This window comes from Stegastes partitus, unplaced genomic scaffold, assembly GCF_000690725.1.
Source record: "Stegastes partitus isolate 25-593 unplaced genomic scaffold, Stegastes_partitus-1.0.2 Scaffold518, whole genome shotgun sequence".
Taxonomy (NCBI): Eukaryota; Metazoa; Chordata; class Actinopteri; family Pomacentridae; genus Stegastes; species Stegastes partitus.
In genome coordinates, this window is record NW_007578249.1 from 216,807 (window position 1) to 228,376 (window position 11,570).

The 11,570-nt window shown below is 44.8% G+C and overlaps 1 protein-coding gene across 1 annotated transcript in view; it reads left to right on the forward strand.

Annotated features, from left to right (window-relative positions):
- Positions 1-4,823, forward strand: part of LOC103361629 (high-affinity choline transporter 1-like) — a 6,517-nt gene extending 1,694 nt beyond the window's left edge. Inside the window, exons 2-8 of the mRNA XM_008287762.1 lie at positions 163-276; positions 379-534; positions 611-759; positions 1,395-1,538; positions 2,654-2,807; positions 3,854-4,071; positions 4,154-4,823. Coding sequence (XP_008285984.1) covers positions 163-276; positions 379-534; positions 611-759; positions 1,395-1,538; positions 2,654-2,807; positions 3,854-4,071; positions 4,154-4,723 — 1,505 coding nt within the window. The 3' untranslated portion in view covers positions 4,724-4,823. The remainder of the gene's footprint in view (positions 1-162; positions 277-378; positions 535-610; positions 760-1,394; positions 1,539-2,653; positions 2,808-3,853; positions 4,072-4,153) is intronic.
- The last annotated feature ends 6,747 nt before the right edge of the window (positions 4,824-11,570 follow it).

Below are 11,570 nucleotides of genomic sequence, written 5' to 3' on the forward strand. Positions count from 1 at the left end.
CAGATTAGTAAACGTTACTCATGCCATGGGCTTTAAGATTTAAGGTGCAAAAAGTGAAAGTAATTATCACACCATCTTCCACCAGGACGACCTGCTCCCAGCGATATTTTTTGCAGAAAATACAGAATATTCTACTTTAAGTGTCTTTGTTTTTTCCTGCAGCTACGTGGGTGGGAGGAGGTTTTATTCTGGGTGTGGCTGAGGCGGTGTACACTCCCAAAATGGGCCTGGTGTGGGCTCTGATGCCGATACAGTACACCGTGTCCTTCATAATAGGTGAGAGGAGTTATATTTAATACAGACGTGTGTTTGTTTTTTACATTGTTTTGGTCCAAAGCATTTTGTTCAGCAGCAACAGGATCTCCTCTGTTGCATAAGGTGGTCTTTTCTTCGCCAAGCCGATGAGGGACAAGAGGTACATCACCATGATGGACCCGTTCCAGATCAAGTACGGAAAACTCCTGAGCGGCGTTCTGGTGCTGCCGTCGGTGCTGGGCGATGTGCTGTGGGTGTCCTGCACTCTGCTCGGTTTGGGTAAATACACCAAATAACTGATGAACCCATCGACAGGGTGCAGCTCCAGCATTTCAAACGGTTTCTTTTCCGACAGGAGCGACGATGAGCGTGATCCTGGACCTGCCGTACGCGTATTCTGCGTGGCTGTCGGCGGCCGTGGCCATCGTCTACACTCTGCTAGGAGGCCTTTACTCCGTCGCCTACACTGACGTCATCCAGCTGTCGCTAGCATTCATCAGTCTGGTGAGGGTTTTTTAATATTTAACAATCCAAAATACCCCCCAACAAATTACAAAAAAATACATATATGGTTGGGATGCACGATGTATCTGCGACCACATCGGTATCGGTCCGATGAACAAATGTAGCCGATGTGAAATAGTTTAACCCTCTGAGCTCTAAACCAATATTTATCAGAACCAGAAACTGTAAAAACAGGAAGTAAAAAACCAGTGGATTGGACTTTCACCTGTCCCACGGTCCCTGAACTACTCATCTGTGCAGCTCCATCAGGGAAAAGTCTTGATGTTTCATCAAAACCTTTATTCTACACGTCTCATTTAAACATTTGCCAAAAAAAACAAACATTTGCAACGATCTGATTCTGTAAAATAAAAAATCAGTGAGTGACCAACACTGTGACAAACGTTCTGAAGCTTTTGGGTTGAACTGCAGGAAGTTTACAGACCAGTAAGGAAACCAATTTGATTTCCTCTTTTGTTATGATGTTATAACTGTGTCATACTGTATATTTAGAGATTTCTGAGGTCTCTCTCCTTCTAGTCCTGGTTGTTCTGTTTCCACTGAGCTGCAGGACTTTATGTTGCAGTGAAGAATGAGGATGTTAAACGTGACCTGATGTGATCATGTGTCTGCAGTGGCTGTGCGTCCCCTTCCTCATGCTCAACAACGCGTCCATCAGCATCGCTCAGACTGCCTTCAACCACACCTTCCAGGAGCCCTGGGTCGGCTCTCTGGACCTGGACAGCGTCTGGAGGTGGATCGACGACTTCTTGATGCTGGTAAGCCGGACGCTGATCTGCATTTACAAGAAGCTTCGAGACGTTTCTGTGAATAAACTGATAGACAGACAGCCTTCTGGGCATGTCTCTCTCTCACAGATTCCATTTGATTCAGCTGATATTCAGATTCAATTTAGCTTCTGTTTGACAGATTACGCGTAACCTGCTGTGACGCAAGCAGACCGTAAAAATAAAAGGCAGTAAATATGTCTGCTTTCAGTAAATGACGACGACATGCTGTCATGCACAGAGCAGAGAGCATCAGATAGCACATCAAAAGTTAGCTGTCTGGGGCCTGTTTCGTTAAGTTTACCAGATAATTCAGGTTACTTCAGTTAGCCTGACTTAGTTTTAGTTTATTTTAGTTCCACGAGCTCAGTGACTCTGAAGCTAACCCGGTCCAGAGCAGGTTACCTGTCAGGTCACACTGAACCCATGAGGAAAACCAAGAGTCTACCTCTGACTCAGTGGTATGCGTCCATTTGTTTGACCTTATTGCCCAAAAACGTCAGTTTAAAGAAAATAAACCAAAGTAAATAGATCACACAGTGATAAATGACAGGATTATTCTGGTAGTTTAATCGTTCCTTGAAGACGTTCCAGCTCTCATCCTAGTTGGGAGTTCCACATTCTTCTGTCCTTAAGGAGCCATTAACACCTGAGTTTGGGTTTGGGGACAACCTTCACACCGAGCCACCTAACGAACCCCACTGTGGCACTAACGACTCGCATAACGAGGGGGAGGAGCAACGAACCCCCAGTTGAATCGCCTCCTCATCCCGCTCTGTCCTTTAATATTGTGCAACCGCAGTAAATGCTTTACTTCAAAAGTCTGATCAGAGTTTGTACCCAAAGCAAACACACGGATTAACTGCGTCGGTCAGATCAATCGTTCATCTGGCAGCGGTTCAGTTGGCAGCTGATGGTTAAAGAGCCTCTGAGCGGTCAGAGAACTGCTGCAGTTTACTGAGCAGGACTGCAGCAGCTGCTTTGTGATGTGCTATCTGTGTCTTTGTTGCCCAGTGAGCTCAGACATGTACGTTCTGTGACACACTGCAGCTCCTACATGAGACCTGAATGCTCTCCGTGTCCTCCTGCTCCTCTGCTTCCTGCAGGGTCTCGGCAGTCTTGCGATCCAGAGTTTCCACCAGAGGACGCTGTCGGCCTCCTCACCGCAAACAGCCCAGTGGACCTGCTACGCCGCCGCCGTCATCATCGCCATCCTGGGGATCCCTCCTGTGCTGGTCGGGGCCGTCGCCGCCTCCACAGGTGGGAATTAAGAGCTCAAGTTTATTGCAATAATTATCACGGCTCTCCTTTTCTAGACACCTTTTCTCTGAGTCGAGTTTTGTGTGATGAGTAGGATGCTTTTTACTTTTCCCAAAGATAGTCATAGCTGACATGTGGAGCACAGCTGGAACATGAAATATTTCACTGTATTAAATCAGTAAAAAATACATTTAGACAAATATTTGCTGTTATTTAAAAGAAAGAATATGTTTGAAAAGTCAGTTATTTTACAGATGTTCCATGTTTTGTTAAATTACAGATAACATCCAGTAAAATCACATAAAGTGTTGTTTACATGTTCACTGTAAAAATAAAAATGTTTTAAAATTCAAATTTAAATTAATTATGTGACGAGAGTCCTGAAAGTTTGCACATGTGCGTACAGTCCTAAATGGCACAACCCTTTATAAAATAGTTTGAAGGACTATGAGGACAATATTTAACTCCTGCATTTATCATACGTGCACAAAAAAACATAATTTAAATAATTAGTTTCTCATAAAGCTTGCCTCTGACTGCCGGTCACAGGAAACATTCAGCCTCTTAGGGTTAAAGGTTTTATAGTTGGTGGATTATTGGAATGGAACATTTTACCAAACTTACACCATCATACAACTGGTTTGTTTTATCAGAGCAGAGCTGCATCATTGGAGACAACATGTAGATATTAACGACCAGGACTCTCACTACATTATTTCTCAAGTTATGGCACTTCAAACATTGCTCCATAATGCTGCCGCCGCCATGCGCAGCAGAAATGCACATGACCCAACCTGTGGGCCCAGATTTTAAACACGATCGACTCAATCAGTGTTCACCACCATGGAAAAAACAAACAAATCAGTCAAGTTATAGACGATCAGGCGTGGGGCCGTTAATGTTTCCTACCTTCAAGTGACTAACGCCGACCAAACCCACATCAGGCTGCTTGATAATCAGCAGTTACAGTTTGTGGCCTGTGATCTACTGTCCCGTGGTTGACGTGGATCTACTTTTAAATTTAACTGCTGGTTTTTCTTATCCAGACTGGAACCTGACGCAGTACGGGTTGCCGTCGCCGCACGGCCGCGATGAGCACACTTTGATTCTGCCGCTGGCCCTGCAGCACCTCACTCCCTCCTACATCTCCATCATCGGGATCGGAGCCGTGGCCGCCGCCGTCATGTCGTCGACGGACTCGGCGCTGTTGTCGGCGACGTCTGTTTTCTCCTCCAACATCTACAAGAACATCCTGCGCACGAAGGTGACGGCTTCGACTGGCAGCAAAGAATCTGTTTTCACGCATGTCATTAAATAATGGAGCGTCTCGTTTTCTGTGTCCCCAGGCGTCGGACTGCGAGATGCAGTGGGTGATTCGGGTCTCGGTGGTGGTGGTGGGTCTGGTCGGCACTTCCATAACGTTCTACACCAAAAGCACTCTGGTCCTCTGGATTCTTGGCGCGGACATTGCCTACACGCTCATATTTCCGCATCTGGTTGCTGTGCTCTTCTTCAAAGTGACAAACGGTTACGGCGCCTTGGTGGGTTACGTCGTGGGGCTGACGATGAGGGTTTTGGTGGGAGAAGGAGCCATAGGGCTTCCTGTGGTTCTTCAGCTTCCTGGTTGCACGTTGGAGGATGGCGTCTACGTCCAGAAGTCCCCCGTCAGGACGGTGTGCATGCTCTGCACCATGGCCACCGTCTTGGTTTTTTCCTGGTTGGCCGACTTCCTGTTCAACCGCGGCCTGTTGCCTGAGAGGTGCGACGTTTTTAAGGTGAAACGTGGCGACGCCGGCGCTGCAACGTCAGCAGATGCCGTCACGCAGAATCTCAAAGACGAAGCCGGAAGTGACGGCGACGGCGATTGTGACGGACAAGGAGTTCCCTTACAGCCAATTTCACAGACTGACAGATAACTTTTCTTTCGTACCTTTGCTATGCTGCTTTTCACTGTAATTTAAATAGCTGTGTATATTTACAGAAATTGCAAATTAAAGCTGCTTTTAATTCAACCAACTAACTGGAAACTTGAAGGGTTTGTAAGTAACCAAAGCCTCAAGTATGGAGGCAACCGCTGGAGGCTTGTGTTCGTTGATGTCCAAAACACCGTAAGAAGCAGTTACATGATCGTGGATGTGAACTGACCTACAGGTACAGCAGCAACTAGCTCCAGTGTTGACTGTAAAAGGCTCCAGATGTGTGCAGCAGCAACACATTTTGGTGTAACCTCGTCAGACTAGAATCAGCTGAAAGGGGAACGAGGGGCTAGTTTATTAAGAAAGTTATTTATTGCTGCTTTTGGTGTCTTGTCTCCGTCTGTCGGAGATGACCAGCCAACTTTTCTACACGGCGATGAGCAGAATAACCGTCACGGGTCAGTAATAAGCTGAATCCAGGGCTTTCAGCGTGGAGGTAGAGGTGTTTCTGTACATCTAAGATGGACACAAAGAGGAAAAGCTGCTTTGTTTCTGTAGAAATACCAAACCTTCTGTTGTAGCTTGCAGACTCGTGTACCAGTATACAACTTAAATGGAAGTTTTGATCCCAAAAGACCCCCGCTCAATGCTCCGACTGTAAAATCCCTACTTACCCAGAGCAGTATCAAGTCATACCAGTAGTTTTGGTTTTGTTTGTTGACAGTTTGAGACGCTCATTACCAAGATTTCTCCCCAAATGCAGCAGAAATCAAAAGTATTCAAACTGTGCCAGTCAAATGTCTTTCCAGAAGCAGTGTCTGTTATTCTGGGTAATCCACAGATCTCACTTCCCATGGGAACCACTCTGCTAAAAAAAACAAAAAGAAATTTTGCTCTTCAGTTCTTCAAACATAAATTTCCAGATCTTCTACTGCAGTACAAACAAAGTTCAGTTTCCTTTGTGTAGCAGAGTGACCCTGGTTTGCTGTTAATACTCAGGACGGCAGCTGATCGTTAAATGTCCCAGCATCCTTCCATCTTCACGAGGAAAACGTGGAGGTAAATGGATCATAAAACTAAAATGACGTAGGAGTGGTTTGCAGCTACTCGTATATAATTAAGTCGGTTTGTACTAAACGCTGGGCGCCATGTGGGTCTCAGGACTTTCACTCATGTTGTAGCACCATCCGTTTAAGTCACGGAAAATACACGTATGTCTCCTGGAATTTGAAGTCCACAACATTACTGTGTTATAAAACATAGATTGCAAAGACCGAATGGCCCTCGCACCATGAATGGGATGTTCGTTGTTTGACTGAGGGATGCTCCGTTTGTGCACCAGAGAGGCCGATGAGAGTTTAGTTACGACACCCGACAGCTGGTTTCTTTATAGAGATCAAATTTGTACATAAAGATAAATAAATGAATACGAGAGAGCTAAACAGTTCAACAATACACTTTACGTGATACCTCACGAGATCTAATGACACTAAGATGTCCATAATTTACCCAGAATTGTACATTTTTGTCCAAAAATGTTGGGATAACATCCTTGATGAAGACGTACGTCATCCAATCATTACTAAAAAAAAAATGGCTGCCCTGTTTTTCCACTTGCTTACTCTTATGTGTTGCCTTTGACATTTTGAAAACTGTCCCTCCTGTGTTACCACCTTTACGTACGGCACGTACAGTCGATGCCTGTTGCTAAGTTAAGCTGAAAAATACACCATGCTTGAAGTTGCTCGGGTCTCTCACCTCTTCATTAATGTTATACAAGCAAGTATATAACACTCACCATCGTACACTTTTTGGTACGATGGAGCAGCTGGTCGACAACACCAGACGTTTTCTCCAACATTAGTACGAGAGACGTCCTGATCGAGTTTTGTGTTTTCCTTCTGATTTGAGGCATTTAACGTTTAGTATCTGCAAATACCAAGTCCCCACCGAGTTCCATTGTCCTTGATTGTACACACTGACTGAAATCAATCCACTGTGTTGCTTGACGACTGAACAACTCTGCCAAGCATTCAGAAAAAAATCTGCATTCCTGCATCTGAGCTGGTCCTCAGTAGGACTTAGGTTGGACTGTGGCTCCACAAGCTCAATGAAAATCTGATTTCTCTCAATGTGTGCCAAGAAAATGTGGAGCAGCTGTAGTACCTGGTTGTTCCACCAGGTGGAGCATCAGTCGGATAACAGGAAGCTTTGTGTTGGTGAGTACAGAGCATTGTGAGGCCACCATGACAAAGATGTACGTGGTGCTTAATGACCTCCGAGCAGAGACCAGAGCTGCCTTACTGGTTTCTATCGTGTGTCTGTTGACTGAACCACATTATTATCACAACACAAATGTCTGCTGAGCCCAATTATCAACTACAGATTGTTTATCATGACTTTCTGTCCAACTTACCGCTTTTGTTTTCACCCCAAAGCACAGCGTCACAGATTACACACTTAAGTTATCAAATTTGAGCCGCTCAGCCTTGAAGGTACGTGTCCTACATTAAAAACAGTCTCTTTATGCTGCAATAACAATAATGAGGGCAAAGGCACTGCTCCTCTGTGTACCATACCGACGCCCCTACTCCTCTTCAAGTTATGTAATCAATTTTGTATTCCCCAGCAAATCATGCCAAGATGCCAGCGAGCTAAATTTGCTCCCACATTACTGTAACACAAGCCTTGACGGGCAGATAATCTTCAGCAGATGGCCTTGCTCTACTGTTGGGTTTCTGGCAGGGCCAGCCCTCCTCCAAACACCCTAATATGTAGATCATGACTCCGAGTGCCTGCGGTGTTAATCAGTGCAGGGATCTCCCGCTGGCTTATATTAATAAACAGAATATTTCGTCTTAGCTGCAAAGAGACGGCAGCGCGTTTAATGGCATGTCTGGATTTGACCTTTCCTCAGCGTGAGGTTGTCACCATACGCTCCTGACACAGATAGATGAGTTGTATAGAGCCTAAAAAGGCTGCTGGGTTAAAATATGGGTCAATCTATTTTAGAACAGGAAGACATTATAGGCCGACGTCATAAATTTAGACAAGAATCCCTGACACACGGGGCGACCCGATAGGGGGCATACCACAGGGGCGCAAATTCCCCCGAGCTGGGAGTTCGCAGTTCGATTTCCGGCTCGACATTCCCCAACTCCCGTTCCTCGCCGCCGTTTCTGTGAAAAACGCCACCAAAATCACGAGAACAGTGCAGCCAAGATCCCAAACGGCAGCCATGACTGTTGCCCTGGATTCGGACACGGATATAGTTCCCAACTGTCGAGCGACTGACCCTTCTGATGGAGACGTATTGTATTTAAAGCCACTGGAGGCAGCTGTCGCACAGTGGAGCAAAAGGTTAAATCATACCACGAACTTCCGTGCACGTATGCACAGCTGGTGCTGCGTCACGGCAGAGAGTGTCTGAAGATTGTCTGTCATCCAGGTCACGGGTATCCAAGGAGAGTTTAATCAAGGGCAGCGGGGATCTGCAGACGCCTGAAGACGTTTTACCCAAAAGGTTTCTTCAGTTCAGTTCAGAGGAAGCCTCTTGGAAAAGACGTGAAACTTTCTTGGAAACCAGTCCCCTTTTTAACCCTCTCAACCTGGCGTTTGCTGCTCCTGCCACATTTTCACTCACTGTGGGCTCATTTTTCACTGCAGCTTAGAGTCCTGCACCTCCATGGAAACAGAACAACCAGGACTAGAAGCAGAGAGAACCCAGAAATGTCTTTAGTGCAATATAGGATTATTACAAAACTGTAAATCACAAAAAGAGGAAGAAAAAATCAACTTGAAAAAACCTGAAATCAACATGTTGAAAAAGTGCCAAGAGCAGGTCATGTTGGCAAGCAGAGGGCATTATGGGGGTTTAGCTAGCAACGGGGACCATGACAACGGCTAACGTGGTGCTTAGTGACCTCCAGCCACAGCTTATGTGGGAGATGTCCATCCATGATTTGATTATTGATTAATAACACTGCCAGTTATTGACAAAAGAAATTATTTGCAAATTGTGCCGTAACTGTCCGACACCTCTGTAGCAGCAGATGTAAATAAAAGATCAGGATTCGCTTTGTGCCAATCAGTTAAAAAATGTCATTATCTTTCCCTAGAACTATCTTAATTAGATCATGTGAAGTATCAGGATTCGGTTTGTGTGGCTTTCTGTCAGCGTTACTCTTCTGTTGACTCGGGTTTAATCGGCCTTATTTACTAACGTCATTTTTAACACTGTACAATGAGTCGACGCATGTCATTGGTCGAACATTTCAGGTGGGTATGTTCTTCTCTTCCACAATCTGTGTTTCACGATTTCCCTTTTACTGCAGGAACTTGTGAAAATTTCAAGTTTTGTAGAAGATCTGGATCATGCAAAAAGGCAGCCTCATTTTAATCACAGCTCTCGTCTTCCTGCGCACAAATTTCCCACCAAAACAATTCCACCTGCACGAATTAGAGAGAAAACCCTTCGCTTAGCTCCGCCCACAAACACTCTCATTGGTTAAGACATAAACAAACAAACCAGATACTCCTTCAGCTGATTGGTAATGAGGGGACCACTGGAGGAAACTATGTCAAAGCCAACTGTTGGAAATAAGTTAAATCAACCAAACGAACTGTGTGGACTCGACGCAGGTGCATGAATTTGAACCAACAGATGATTCACTGCTTCTTCTTCTTCCCTCATGTTCTCCTGCAGCCACTAAAGCTTTCGTCAGCTGCTCGACCGTCACCCGCCGAGTCCTCCGACTTCTACGTGTCCTCAAATACCCGGCGGGCCTGTTCGGAACCGATCCTGCAACCTGCTGGGACCTCGCTCTGTTTTTCCCGCCCCCCACGCAGAGTCGCTCCCTCGTCTTGTAACCCTGAACGTTGCTGCGCTTCGCCCTGAACCTGTCGCGGTGCCAGACCTGCTGCTGTTACAACCCGCTCTCAGAACATGCCATCCCGTCCCGGACCGAGGCCCGAGGCTTCCACGATTTAGTGTGAAAGTATCATCAGCTGTAGCCTCTTAGGATGTTGTTTATTTATATGTCAGTCGTCTGTTAATCTTCTGTTCATGATCAGCTGTCTGTGTGTTTCTGAAGTGATCAGAGGTACCGGCTGACTGCTGCTGATAGGAACCAAAACAGAGATTTCACGTCTTCTCAGGTTTGAAACGTCAGGCTCCTTCAGTCTCATCTCTAGGAAGCTGTTCTGTGTACGAAATGAAGGATTTAGAGTTTACACAGTGAGGAAAGCCAATGAGGAGTAATCGGCCATGTTTAACTCGCTGGTTCTGATTCTGTTGTTCTATAGTCTTCCTTAGTATCCCATTTTTGTTTTTTCTTCTTGCCCTGTCCTTAAAGCAATTTTTAAATGTTTTATTGTTGTTGTTAGTATTATTATAAAATTGCAACCTTTTTACCACATGCCAACAAGAAGAGTTTTTGTTCATGTTAGAAATGAGATTAAAAAAAAACCTTCAATACTCCTAAAATCCATCATTTTGCTACTGCTCAGTAAAAACAAAACTACACCATTAAATGCCGTCCCAAGTAGAACAGCAATAATTTATAACCAATAAGCTGTCATACTACAGAGTGACTTTATTCCTTTATTCTTTAATATTTTACACAACATTAGATTTACCAACGACCCAGCAAAATGCTGAGTTTTTTTTTTGTTTAAGTTACAGCAAAATCCCGGACGAAGCCCCAAACACTTCAGTCCGGCTCCCAGATGACGTGGAAAAAAGAAAAAAGCCACCAGACACTTAGAAAAATCAGAAAGCTATGGAAGCAAATCAGGCTCATCCGATTTTAAGTTTTAAAAGCTGTTGAATTTCTAACTTAGAGTTTTGTCGCCATTGAAATTGTGCAAGTGAATTATTGTGTCTGAATCTGAATTTCAATAAGGCAGAATTTCAGGTGTAAAAATTCGAAGCTGTAAAAATTCGACAGTGCTCAAATTCGACAAACATGCAGCTTCGGCCTGTTCTACAAATCAGTGTTCGAAGACGTAATTTCAACGTAATCTTAATTTTGCTGAATGATTCTGAGATGATGTGGATTTGCTTAAATGTAACTGGAAGCTGTACCAGTGTCTCAATTAGACAGGAGGCTTTTTTTTTGGCTCATTTAGAGACATTGTTCATTTAATTTTCACTTGTACTATATATAGTATGATTATATATTACTGATTGAGGTGTTATCTTTTGTGGTAAACTGGTTTTCTGCAGCGTGACCGGATTTTTTAAGATTTGCTCTTTTTTATGGAAACATACAGCAAAAAAAAAAAACCCTAGACCATGTCGTCACATGCCGTTCGTGCCACGGTTTGTGTGGCGTTTAAGTGAGCGTTTCCTCTTTATCAACACTTGTTGCACACTTGTGCACGTGCGGCGTCTGCACCACAAAGTCACGACACATTCTTTTACATCATCGCTCTTCAGCTGATGATTCACAGAAAACTCTCTAAACTCAGTTCCTCATCAGTTCTTGCGGTTCCGGCTGATGTTTCGTATCCTATCTATGCGTAAACATCTGCCCTGCTGGCTGTGTGACTTGTGTCGTCCTTCCTCGGTGTCACGCTACATGATTTCTGCACCAAAGCGCGGTGATGTAACAGAGGAAACACACTGCACAAACACTCGGGCTGCAGAGACGTCATGGAAAAACACCGAGCTGGCTTCTCCCAGCTGGGACGGAGATGCTGCTGCAAACGAGCGTGTGTGACAGAAGCTTCTGCTTTCACCTTTGTGCAGAGTGGGCACCCAACATATCAGGATCCGCTGAAGGAGGCATGCTTATTTGGACAATGACTTATCGCAGCGCTCGGTCTTATCTGGCCTCCCTCCGCT